This window comes from Sphaerodactylus townsendi, linkage group LG14 (genome assembly GCF_021028975.2).
Source record: "Sphaerodactylus townsendi isolate TG3544 linkage group LG14, MPM_Stown_v2.3, whole genome shotgun sequence".
NCBI lineage: Eukaryota > Metazoa > Chordata > Lepidosauria > Squamata > Sphaerodactylidae > Sphaerodactylus > Sphaerodactylus townsendi.
The window spans coordinates 5783726-5797642 of record NC_059438.1 but is presented as its reverse complement, the minus strand read 5'-3'; the positions used below and the strand labels follow the sequence as shown (position 1 = coordinate 5797642).

The following is a 13917-nucleotide window of genomic DNA, read 5'->3' as shown; positions in this document are numbered from 1 at the left end:
ATTGATTTACACTGAAAGCTTAAGAATGATCAAAGATTAATATTTAGATGGATCTTAAAAATGAAGGTCTTATGATACAAGTAAGCTGTTAGGTATGCTTTTGTTAAATTTAATAAAACAATAGTAAGAACTAATTTTATATTTACAAATTGTAGAAAAGGTTTTGTTGCCTTTACTTAGAAATCTGACTCTTATTTAAAAGAATTGTAAACATAATATGAGAGAATATTTATATACAGCCAAAACTAACTAATTTTATGAATAGAAGATTGGAATACAATCCAAAAGAAGAATGGGAATCCTATATTAATCATTTTTATGCATATTAATATTAAGCTAACACTTTGCTGATATAATTGTGAAGTATATGGACACAAATTAATGTTTCTTTAATATACATAGCTTTCATTATATACAGATGATCATACATCATTTTAAATTATTTACATGAGTATGATAATATGTAGAATTTGGTAAATTTATGTATTAAGCTTCTCTTTTATATTTTGAATGCCATTAAGTTTTTTTTAGTTTAACAAGCTATTAATGAAGATCCTCATTGCTCTTACTGTATTTCCCCTTTCCTCTCTTTTTTCTTTTCTGTGTTATCCATTTTTGTATGCGGAAAAATATTTTTTTAAAGAAGGCATATTTGTAGACTGTTCTCCAGAAAATAAAGGATACAGCATTATTAACCCAAGTACTAACCAAATTACTACCACCAGAATGGTGCAGTTTGATGAGTAACCAAGGAGCAACCATTGGGTATAAATGGGTTTTTAAGGCTACGCAGGATGCAAAAGGTGGAGAGATACAAAGCTAGACTAGTGGCAAAAGGATTCTCTCAAATGTGGATCAGACTATGATCAAACTTTTGCACCAGTTGTAAAGTACTCCACAATTAGGATGGCCCTAAGCATTGCAGCATCCAGAAACATGCAAACAGAACACTTATATATGAAGACTGCCTTTTTAACTGGTGAAATAGAGGAAGCAGCTGCCAGAGTTCACAGATAACAAGAATAAAAATCCAGTCTGTAAACTTCAAAAAGGACTTTATGGACATGAAAAAGCTGCAAAACTGTGGTCAGACAAGCTAACCAAGATGCTACTTAATTAGGGCTTTAGAGAGGGCAATGCTGACCCCTGTGTTTATGGTAGACACAAAGATGGGAGGTGGAAATTTATTTTGACATATATATTGATGATCTAATTATTTGCCAAGAAGTGACTGTGCTGAGATTATATCTCAACTAAACAAGGAAGTAGAAGTTAAACATCTAGGAAATGCTGACTTTTACTTGGGAATTCGAATTGAACGGGAACCAGATCGAAGTTATCTTCTTAGTCAAAGGCAGAAGATACTAGAACTACTGCAAAGCCTAGACCTAGAAGGTGCTAATCCTTCAGTGGAATCAGGTGTTAATCTACAAGTGGAATCAGGTTTCTACAAAGAAAAGGTACGTGATGAACCACTGCCAGACAACAATAATTACAGAGTGCAGTAGGCAAACTTCTGTACTTAGCAATGACAACAAGACCTGATGTTGCAACAGCTATAAGTATATTATCCAGAAGGGTTAGAACACCCACCACAAAATATTGAACTGCAATTAAAAGGATGATGAGTTACTTAAAGGGTACTGCACACTTTAAACTGAGACTGCCAGCAACAAATAATCCTGAACTATTGGGATATGCTGATGTAGACTGGGCTGGAGAAAGATCAGATCTAAGATCTACTAGTGACTATGTATTTTTAAGGGGGTGGTGCCACAAGCTGGGCAAGACATAAACAAGAAATTGCTTCTGACGTATGCAGTGGCTTATAATGTTACTGGAGGATTTTGATGTTAAGGAAACTTCGCAAGTTTAAATGCTACAGGATAACCAGAGTTGTATAGCCCTCTCTCTTTCAGAAAAGAACAGTGCACAGACAAAGCACAGACAAAATGCTTAAGGGTCTTGCAGGCACAAGGAGGTGTCAAGCTACACTACTGTCCCACTGAGAAAATTGACAGCGGACATATTTACTAAACCATTGCCAAGGAACAAGTTCCATTTTTTACCTACAATTTGCTCTACCTTTGGGCAGATGGTATTGTCCTATCATTGCGACTACAGTCATCATTCACAGCTGGATTCTACTGCATGCATCAGACAATCCCAGAAGCAAACAACTGGTCTAGTGCAACAAGAGCACAATATCTAAAATTGGGTGGATGCCGCCTTTCTTTTTCTTTAAAAGCAACAATGGAATGATTGGTGCAAGACACAACTCAGATCACTTGGAGCTGCAAAGGAAATAGAAGACCAACTGTGTTCACTTTTACCAACATATCAAAAGATTTGGCAGGTTTCTGAAGTGTTTCAAAACCCTCTGAAAGCTGTTTGGACAGCCACAGCAAAAGAAATCTGGCTATAAATGAAAGTGCAGGGCCTTCAGCATAACCCCTTTCAGCTCACTTCAAAACAAATCCCTGCCTCCAATCTGAGGACATGTATTTAGCAAAGAGGCGTGATTCTTTCATGCAGCAAAGACTTACAAATCAGCAACTCTCTGAATGAGCTGATTTAACAGATTAACGGCTGCTTGGCTCAATGAAATCAATAAATCCCTGGTAAGGAAGAAGCTTCTTTGCTCTTTCATTCAGTGTAATTTAAAATCAAAAGGCACTGGGGATTCATTGCTTCCTGCATGCCAGACACAGAGCGCATTTATTTATTATGTATATCTGGGTGGTTGGTGACACTTTAAATTCTGGAAAGAAGGGAGCCGTAAAAGCCACAAGGAAGATAAAATAATTTACATCTTGATTTACTACAACTTTGAAATTATTCATAAAACACACATCAAATATTTTATAAGGCCTTACCCTGCTGGCATTATAAAAATAAAAGCCCTCTCCTCCCAGCACTAACCTTTCCCTGAATCACGTTTCTGCTCACAAGAGAAGATCATACTTCTGAATTTTCTGCAGCTGGATTTATTTATGGGATTGTAGCAGATGTGTGCCTTTAGGCATATAAGCGACTCTGGTCCACAGCACAACTAAGATGTCCTGAGGATGGGAAAAAAGACGTCTCGGGGAGGAACTCCGCACAGCTTTTCCCCCAAGACGGACTCAGGACATCTTATTTCTGCTCGGGCCGTCCTATTTTGAGGATGCAAAACTACTGACTGAGGAGTCATCTTATTTTTCCTGCCTGACTCTTAACGATCTCTTGTCAATTTCGTTTGCTGCTAGCACCTGACATTTTGTGGTGCTGCAGGGATTCTCTGTTCGGCAGCTTTTTGCTTACAGGTTTTCCCAGCTCTGCTGCAGGGCACATTTTCAGCCGAAAAGCACGTGGTTGTGTTCAGCTCATCCTTCCAATGCCGACAATACATAGTTTCCCCATTTTTATTTTCAGTGAGCTATTTTCAAAGCTACACAAACATGATTTCAGAATTTTCATATGATGATTTTCATATTGTGTCTGCATAACTTCGAAGACAGTTCATCAGAAATAAAAAAAGGGAAAACTACATATTGCCGGAATCACCAGGATGAGCCATGTACAACCATGAACTTTTTGGATTGAAAAGGCACCCAGGATTGGAGTCTGCAGAGCAAGTGTCCAGTGTAACCTTCACCAAATATCTGTGCGCATGGAGATTCCCTGCAGCACAAAATGTCGGGTGGCAGAGAAAACTGACAAGAGGTTTTAATGGTTCGGTGGGAGAAAAAAAGCCGCTTTCTCCTCTTATGCCTTTTTTTTGGTCCGTGATGTTCGAACAAAAAATGAGGTGGCTTTTTTCAAGACGTCCCCAGGACATCTTATTTGTGCTGTGCACAATGGACCTCTATTAAATGATTGGTAAGGATTTCATTGCCACTATTTGTGTGCATGTGCATATAATATGGTCTGATTGTGGTTGGCTTATGGTGACCCATTGGTTTTCAAAGCAAGAGCCGAATGCGGGCAGTTTGTCTCCCACTCAAGTACTAACCAGAGCTGACCCAGCTTGATGTTTGAGATCTGGTAAGATTGGACTAGCTAGATCAGGGGTCTGCAACCTGCGGCTCTCCGGATGTTCATGGACTACAAATCCCATCAGCCCCTGCCAGCATGGCCAATTGGCCTTGCTGGCAGGGGCTGATGGGAATTGTAGTCTATGAACATCTGGAGAGTCGCAGGTTGCAGACTCCTGGGCTAGATCATCCATTGTTTTAACACTTACTGATTTCAGAGTATGATCACCTTTATCTGAACATATATAGCTCCATTGTCCCCAAACAGACTAGCAGTAGTTCTCGAGGATCTCAGGAAGAAGCAAGGTTTTTCCAAACATCTGCTTTCAGAGATCCTTACACATCTTTGCAATTGCCTGCAACGGAACCTGGGATCTTCTACGTGCAAAACAGGATCTTTACCACTTAGTCAGTGACCTGCCCTGTTTTGGAAGCAATTCCTCCAAGTTTTACTGCTGTGTGGTCTCCATTACAATTTACCGCATGGAGAACCATGCAGACAGTACCCCTATCAAATTTGATAAGTGCCTATCAAAATGGAAGTTGTCTGCTATTTGTTGTATGACTTTTATATTTCCAAACAGCAGCAAAATTTGGCTCAGTATGTCCAAAATTTGGCTCAGTATGTCTATACTTCTTATAGTACATTATAGTACTTTTTATAATGCTTTATACAACACAATGAACTTACAAAATGCCTTTGCTACTAGCTGAGATCAGGAATATGAACACTGTTATGCTTTAGAAAACTTTTTTGTGCTGGGGTGTTCCAAACTGAAGAGGACTGTGCCCAGTTCCAACTTCAGGACCTTGCCCCGATGCATCTAGCTGCTACTGCTGAGGTCCTCAGAGGAAAAGGAAGCAGTTGCCAAATAGCCTTCCCTTGTGCTCAGAACCAACTCTATGATTTGCTCAGAGTAGTAGGAAGAGGTTAAGAGGAACTAGACTTGGCTTCTGCCCCTCTCCAGTACCTCTGTGGCCCATAGCTGAATTGACTGGATTAGTGGAACGTTTTTAAATTTTTTATTTATATGTATTTTATAAGAATGATGTAAGCCACCCTGAGTCCAAAGGGGGAGGGCCGGCCTATTAAGTCTAACAAATTGAATTGATCAATATGGTTGAGCCTGCTGGAATGTCTGGCAGGACTGCAAATGTCAGTTGGGGGTGCCACGTTACTCTCTTGCAGAGCCACCGAAAAAGGAATCATCTGGGACCTTATAGACTACCAGATTTAATAAGACTCGTTTTTTGTGCAAGAGTGTCCATTAAATAGAAAACTGGCTTTATGAATTTAAAAAATGCACAGTACAGTCAAGGTGCAAAGAGAAGACATCAAACGACATAAAAGTGAACCCCTTTAATGATCAGGTCACCTTCCTAAACTGTGTCCCGAAAATATCACGCTGCTTCTCTTCAATTCATGAGCTTCACAAAGCCTAATGAAATCCTCCTGTTAGCACAGTGCTGCTGGAGTATGTGCCTTCTGGCAGGCAAATGCTGGCTCTGCTCTTTTGATACATGCAGAGAACAGTAATGCAATCACCAGGTTTGGAGGCAGCTTTAATTAATTGAGGATAAAGTGGCATGAGCCACTGCCTTGAGAAAACAAAGCCCAGAGGGCATGGAGCTATTGTTGAACTGCCAAAAAAGTGCCGGGATTCAAGGAAGGTTCAGAGAGTGGACCTTCCTGGCATGCTCTTTTTGTCAATAAGCTGGCCTGCAAATGAGCCCGCAAAGTATCAAGAGATAAGTCAATGGCTCTTCTTCCAGTTTCCATGTATTCAAGGTCCCCAATTGGACAGTACCTAGATGTATAAACCCAAATGTGTTCAGGTTCCCATTTGTGAACCTTGGATAAATGGAGAGGATGGATTCTGAATGCATTGCGGTGTGCATGTTTAAGGTACACGCATATGAGGCCCTTGAATCATGGAGACAGAGGATGGGGATGGAGTTAGCAGGCATAGAATCATGGAGTTGGAAGAGACCCCAATGGCCATCAAGTCCAACCCCCTGCAATGCAGGAACACACAATCAAAGCACTCCCAGCATATGTTCATCCAGCCTCTGTTTAAAAACCTCCAAAGAAGGAGACTCCACCACATGAATCTGATTCTTTCTCCCTGCAGGTGTTCATTTTGTACAGAGACAAATGCCTGCAGGGAAAAAGTCTTAGGTTAGAGTGCAATCCTGTGCAGAGTTGCTACACACCAAGCCTATTGATTTCAGTGAGCTTACACTGGAGTAACTTTGCATGGGATTGCACTACTGAAAACCTGTTCAGATTTTACAATCATGCATACCCAGAGTTTACCAATTTCACCTAATGGGAGTGTGCACTATTCATGACCTTCCCAATATGCCCAGCCTCCATGATGTGTGAACAAGGGCAACATATACATTTATCATGCATGTACACCCTTGGTATGCATGAGTGCAAACCCTAAAAAATACTGTGGTCAGTTTCTTCTTCTTCTCAAGCAAAAAAAAAAGGGGGGGGGGGCATTACAGGAAACCACAAAGAGTTAAGGTTGAGCTATGAACCTATCTATAAATATGTGTGTGTGCATACACACATACACACACACATCACAAAATAAACATATTTATTATCAAAAGTTCATAAAGATTGTAACAATTCCAAACATTGTCGATAACACATGTCAGTTACCAATAAAGGACCAGATGCATTTCAGCTGATTAAGCCTTCTTCAGTGGTCATACAAACATTATTATAAACATCTGGAAGTAAACACAGTAGGATTAATGATCTGAAAATGCAAAACCTCCCTTCATGTGTGGCCAGGTGTTGTCTGGTAGATGAAATCAGGGATTTTCCACCATTATCATTGGCTCACAAGTCATTTGATATATATAATTGCCCGCATTTCTAGGCAACTTACATTTATGCACACTTTATAATAAATATGTTTATTTTTGTGATACATATATATTGGTTTCCAGCTCAACCTTCATTCTTCTTCTTCTTCAAGTTCTCTGGGAAAACTAATGTGCTCAGGCAGACCAAGCCTGTGCAAGTCAAATACACCCAAAATTGAGTTTTCACAGGTTAATCTTCATGGTAGACACAGACAACAGTGTCCTTATGAGCAGCAAAGTTTTGATGCTGGCCACAAAGGATTTAAAGGCTACTGACATTTGAACCTAGTTCCCTGAAGCTTAGTCCCTGAGGTACAAGAGTAGCATTGGGTGGGGTCACATAGCCAATCAAGGTAGTTGTTGGCTGTGTCCAGGACCTCAAGGTGGAGCCTGAAGTGAAGACGTGAAGCTAAGCAAATAAATAAATAAATCTTCTCGCTTGAATTTGCCTCTCATCTTGCAAATTTTCTCCATTCCAGAACAACAAACCAACCAGACATGACATGACCCCAGGCAGGTTGGCAACATTAAGCAATGTGGACCATATGGAATAATCACATATACACCATGGAACCAGAAAATTGTGGCAACCCTTTCTTCCAATTGCTTTCACCAATGGCAAACCTGCAAGATTGATCATATCCTGGAGAACACCTTGTGAGGTGGAGCTGAGTGCCAAAGAACTCTGACTAGTCCAAGGTCACCCAGCAGGATTCATGCACAGGAGCAAGGAAACAAATTCAGTTCACCAGATTAGAGTCTACCACTAATGTGGAGGAGTGGGGAATCAAACCTGGCTCTCCATATTAGAGTCCACGGTTCTTAACCACTACACTACGCTGACGCTTGTCATTGAATCCTAGGTGTGAGGCCTCCTGTTCTAATTTTCTATTTAAAATATTGTTAATGACGCCACACGTTGAGAAAAGGTCTTCACTGGCACCAAGGGAATAGTCATAAACATAGGTTAAGATCAGCTTTAACTTTCTCATGGTCGCTGATCTCCCATTTTTCAGGGTGTTTCCCCTTTGCTTTGAGTTCATTCGCATACCTCTGGAGTTAGTGCATTGTTATCTGAAGTCTGACTGGACAGGAGGATGTGCGTGAATCCATCTTCTTTGCGCACTACAATGTCTCTGAACCGACAGTTGCTCTCGTTTTGGCGCACGCTGTACCTTAGCCTCTTATCAAAGACGTAATCCTTCTCCCCTTCCAGTTTCCTTTTCACAGTGCTATGAAGATTCAGGCCGCCATTAGCCAGGGAAGAACCTTTCAATGCAAAGAGCCAAAAGGAACACATGTCATTATGGCTATCAATCCCCCCCCACAAAGAGACAAGCGTTGATGTCTTTGACAAGCGCAGGTCTAGTCAATGTCAATGTATCCATGGTGTGGCTGAACATCATAAGAATACAAGGAGAGCCAGGCTAGATCACATTAAAGGTCCACCTAGTCCAGCATTCCGTTCACGTAAAGGTCAACACAGCTGCCTCTAGGATGCTCATGAGAAGGATGATGGCAACAGCCTTCTCCTGCCCATGCTCCCCAGCAATTGGGGAGCATACTGCCTCTGTTCAATGGAGTCTTTCAGAATGTGGTAAAGGCTGCAGCATCTTTGTTTTGAGGTTTGGTGTTAATCGCTTATGCATTGCATGCAGAAAGTATGAATCCCGGTAAGTTCAGATAACAGAAAAAGCCAGCAAGTCGAGTACACCAATGATCCCACTGGGATGCCATGATGGAACCCACCAATGTATATTTTGGAACCTGCTTGCTTCTTACCCAAAGCAAATAATTAATCCTGGCTTTCTTGCCCAACGGTGGGGCAAGACAAGATTTACAAATTCCCAGGAGGCATCATCTTTGTGTCTGAAAGAAGCACCTATTAGGAAACAGCTACCTCTGTCAGAAAATGATATTTGACTTGGCATCACCTAGCTTTTTGTGGAAACGCATAACATTTTGGAAATGGACACAGCTCCCATTGCAGCCATTTTGTTATCTCTCCCCACTCCCAATAGCAGGTATACCAGAGGCCTCGTGCTGTAGAGCTCTGTTGTCTGCCATCGCTTGGAGCAGCAGTGGGAGAAAAATCAAATGAAACAGCAAAATCACCAAACTTAGAAGTGACAAGCGCTAGTTCTAGGAATCAGCAAAAACTCTATGATAAAACCACAGAATTTCTGGCAATTCCTAGAACTGCTCTATGTCTCTTCTGGCTTGTACCTTGAAGTGATGGAGTGACTTCACCATCGCACCTGCCTCATGTCCTCACCCCCAGCTCTCAACCCTGCATGTGTTATGGTGACCACTAGGCTTGGAGATTTGGGTGCAACAAATACTGGATTCGACCTGATTCCGGGTGAATTTGAATATACCTGAATATTCGGGTATAATATGTTATTTGTCTTATTTGGCCATACAGATAATTTTATGCCCGAATAAATCCAAATCCGAATTTTACCGAATGTCTAGGGTATTGACCAAGACTAGTGACCACTATCCGTTTTCAAAATTCCAAAAGTGCCCAGAGGTTCAGGAAGACTGGGGTCCCCTGGAGTGGACAGCACTATGCTCTAAAAAACTATGCTCAATGTAAGTCTGCTTTGTATATTCACACATTTTGAAATCAATGGGAGCCAATTTGTAAGGGAAAAAACAAATCCAGCCAAATCCAGCCTGTCACTGTGGCTTGCACTTCGCTACACTCTGTCACACAAAAAGATTGTACCTCCTCCACAGAATTCAACATGCCGGACTTTCTTTGTTGTAGAATGGGTCCTAGTGCCTATCTAGCCCTGCTCCACCATTTGAAAGTTTGATTATAGTAGTTCAATGAACAATACATGATTTTATGCAAACTGCCATGTTCAGTAATGCACAAAATAATGGTTTGGACAAAAGCAGTGTATAAAAATGAAGGATAATTCTCATATTTGTTCAGGACTATATTCTAATGCAGAAGCATACAATTTTCTCAACTGCTGCACCTCAACTGACTGTACTAACATCTTTATCTGAGACAGAGTATAGTTATAGTATTTATTCTGGGCCTGCTCTACTATTATACTGGTCCTACTCTATTCTACTCTACTGGTTACAAATAGGGCATTTAGCAACGTGCTTTTGAGGTGTGCAAGCAAGTAGATTTAAAAGTGATTAATTTTGGTTGGATTTTTTTAACCTTTTCATTTTTTTTTCATACTGGCAACCCCCATGCCAAAATCTGATATGAATATTAATAATGTAATAGGCATCCCTTGAAAATGAAAAGCTCCCTTTTCGTAAGATGAGCTTCATTCCCTACTTCAGTGATGGCGAACCTTTTTGAGACTGAGTGCCCAAATTGCAACCCAAAACCCACTTATTTATTGCAGAGTGCCAAAACGGCAATTTAACCTGAATACTGAGGTTTTAGTTTAGAAAAAATGGTTGGCTCCAAGGCGTACGTTACTCGGGAGTAAGCTTGGTGGTAGTCGGTGGCTTTGCTTTGAAGCAACCGTGCAGCTCTTCCAATGGGTGAATCACAACCCTAGGAGGGTTTACTCAGAAGCAAGCCCCATTGCCAGCAACCAAGCTTACTCCCAGGTAAAGGATCATGCTTTAGTTCTTCGCATGAAAATCAGTGGGGTTTAACAGCGCTTAACAGGGTTACCTACACTGCTTTCCCAAAACTAGGGCTTAGGTTTAATGCTAATAATTGAGCCCAGTGGCCCAGGCCAGCCTAGATGTGTGTGGGGGGGGCACTCTGTTTGTGCGTGCCCACAGAGAGGGCTCTGAGTGCCACCTCTGGCACCCATGCCAAAGGTTCGCCACCACTGCCCTACTTATTAGACTAAACTCTCCAAACTGAGATAGAGAAAATGAACGAAAGTTGGGTGTGTTAACTAACAGCTTTGTTCATTAATTATTTTTATCTCAAAACTGGTATGAATTAGTTTGAAAAAAATCACTGATTTTGGCTTTGGTTGACTTGCCATGATTCCAGCATGAAGGAACAGGAATGCCAGAGTGGTGTAATAGTTATAGTGTCACACTAGGACATAGAATCACCAGGTTCAAATCCCTGTTTTGTCATTTATTTAATTTTGATTCATTTACAGCCTGCCTTTGCTGCTGAGGCCTGAGACTTACGGCAGTCCTCTGGGTGACCTTGGACTTCGTACATGAGTTAGTCTGAGGGAGTGCATCCCAGGCCGAAGGTCACCCTCACAGGGTTGGTTTTGCGGGGATAAAGTGGTATGGGGAGACTGATACAGTAAGCTGCCTTTGGGTCCCACTGGGAAGAAAAGCAAAATATAAATAGACATAAGCAATAAAAGTAAGCAAAAGATGTATTTTGTATACCAGATCTATCTTTGCTTAGTTAAACAAGAGTGGTGCATTATCATGGGAATTTAAAACAAATTAGTCTCTCTGGGAGTAACCAAAGATCCACAGAAGTCTTTCAATTAACTCAGGGAGGTCTGGATTACATGCTTCTGAGGGAAAGGGAAGGAGGAATTCAATACCATCTGTGACCAGACCGACCACTAATCCAACTGCTTATTAAAGATTCTCCAGAAATTTATGACACCCACTGCCTTTCTAGTGCTTCTGTTTATTAATACAGTAAGGAGTTATTTTAAATATTTAATAGTGGCCGGATATTCAGGTTTTATATATTTGTATTTTTATTACTGTTTTTTTCCCAAGCAGTGTTTAATTAATTTTCCTCATGAGTCACATCTGCAACTTGTTTAATGCAGTTTGACTAGATATAGTCTGTGAAATAATGATTATGGATGGTGATCATCAATCCTGCACAAAAGCCCTTAAATGGGACTTTGGTTTACACAATCTCATTTTGAAGCTGTTAATGAATTTCATTATTTCTCCACCCCACAAGTGGAAGAATAGTAATGCGTGATTTATTGGCTCATACAGCATTATTTGTGCACTATGACGCAAAGCTATTTGAGAACAATGAGTTACCCTCCCATGCTTAAAACCAGCTTGGTAAGAAGAGAAGAAGAAGAGTTTGGATTAAACCCCCTTTCTCTCCTGTAGGAGACTCAAAGGGGCTTACAATCTCCTTGCCCTTCCCCCCTCACAACAAACACCCTGTGAGGTGGGTGGGGCTGAGAGAGCTCCGGAAAGCTGTGACTAGCCCAAGGTCACCCAGCTGGCGTGTGTGGGAGTGCACAGGCTAATCTGAATTCCCCAGATAAGCCTCCACAGCTCAAGAGGGAGAGCGGGGAATCAAACCCAGTTCCTCCAGATTAGAATGCACCAGCTCTTAACCACTACGCCACTGCAGAGCAACTCCATGTAATTCAGTGATTTTACTCCCCTTCCTCCCTGCCCAAGTTTGCTTCTTGACGGCTTTCTTGATCTGCAAGTGAAAGACTCTTGACTTTTCATGAACATTTTCGACATTGGCGTGTCTGCCATTGCACTCCTGAGCACAGCAGAATATGCTGAAAAGATATTCTAGGGCCCACATCACACCGGCCAATGGTCAACCTTGCCAAGCCTTATTGTTGCCATGGACAATACAAGTGTGCATTGTAGAATGCTGGTCATCAACCCATAGTTCAGGATTCTTAGCTGGGTCCCCCCATTTGCTAGATTAGGGCCCATACAGAGTTGCTCTCTGTATGTGCGTGTATTGCTGCGTTTGAGAAGGACTTGCTTCCAGTGGGTACATACTGGCTGTCTCTGCACAAAACATTTACAATGTTTGCCAAATGTTTTGGAAACGTTTTGAAAAGAATAGTTTTTGTAGGTTTTGTCTGCGTAGCTTGCAATGCAATCCTATGCAGTGTTATTCAAATCCGGGCTCAATGATTTAAACTCTAAAGCTGTATGACTGGCTCTCTTTTTTCCTATCACTCTGATGTCATGAGACTTTCTGTTATGTTCTTGAAGCTTAGCAGGTTCCATGCTTAGTAGATCTCAGGGCTGAAGAACACTGGTACTGAATACAACCAAACTGTTCTTCCCCAGTGACCAACCACATGCCTTTGAATCTCATCACTGAAGAACCTTTATACATTTCCAGGAAACTGTATTGTTCCCTGAAACACATTCTAAAATCTACTGAACCATCTATCCAGAGTGTTCCAATCCTGTCATTCCATCAAGAACCCCAGGGCAACACATTTGGTTCTCCCTTCTCCACTTTAACCTCACAATAACCCTGTGAGACAGATCCGTCCTGTAACATTGAAACCATATCATCCTATACTCATGATGCACCTGTTTACTGGGTCAACTTGTGAAGAAAGCAGAGCTGAGCATTTGCTTCCAGCTCCCCGTGTATGTGTGCTGGCCCTGTACACAGATATACTGTGAGTAAGTTCTTAGAGGAAGTCCAGGGTTGCAACTCAGAGGTAGAAAATGGCAAACCACCTCAACGTCTCTTGTCTTGAAAGCCCTTCCTCACAAGTTGGCTACAACTTGACAGCACTTTTCACCACCAAGGTTTTAGATGAGTCAAGGATAGTGTGTGGAGAATTCCTGGTGTTATTCCAGAGGTGATGGAATGAGAGTGGATGGCACCATTTTAGAAGAAACATTCCTCCTTCTCTGATCTGTGATACACCTGCAGATTGTCACCTAAAAGAAGGTGAAGAAACAATGTCCTTCATTTGGCACTGCTGTTAGACCTATATATAAATTTAACTAACTAAAGATCACATGATTAATCAACTAAGATTTTGTTAACTGAATTATGGGGTCTGATAGACAAGAGGTGCCCTACAGATCTGGTCATTAGGCCTTTATATACGTACTGAGGATTCCCAAAGCAAATGTGGAAGAAGAGAAGGTAAGCTCACAGGGGCAAAATAACTTAGCAGATGGGCTTGTCCTTCAGACCATGATCCGTGTAGTTTAGAACTATCTACTTTGGAATGTGGCACCAATCCAGGGTCCCAGGTAGGAGCTTTTTCCTACTGGGCTACCTGAGTTCCTTTTATTGGGGTTGCCAGAATCTGAACTGGCACTTGCAAGAATTGGAAAAAGAAGGTGCTCT

The 13917-nt window shown here is 41.4% G+C and overlaps 1 protein-coding gene across 2 annotated transcripts in view; it reads right to left on the bottom strand.

Annotated features, from left to right (window-relative positions):
- The window catches only part of CDYL2 (chromodomain Y like 2), a 91114-nt gene that overhangs the window by 32465 nt on the left and 44732 nt on the right, over positions 1-13917 (bottom strand). For both annotated transcript variants that reach the window (XM_048515925.1, XM_048515924.1), the window contains exon 3: positions 7951-8168. In XM_048515925.1, coding sequence (XP_048371882.1) covers positions 7951-8168 — 218 coding nt within the window. The remainder of the gene's footprint in view (positions 1-7950; positions 8169-13917) is intronic.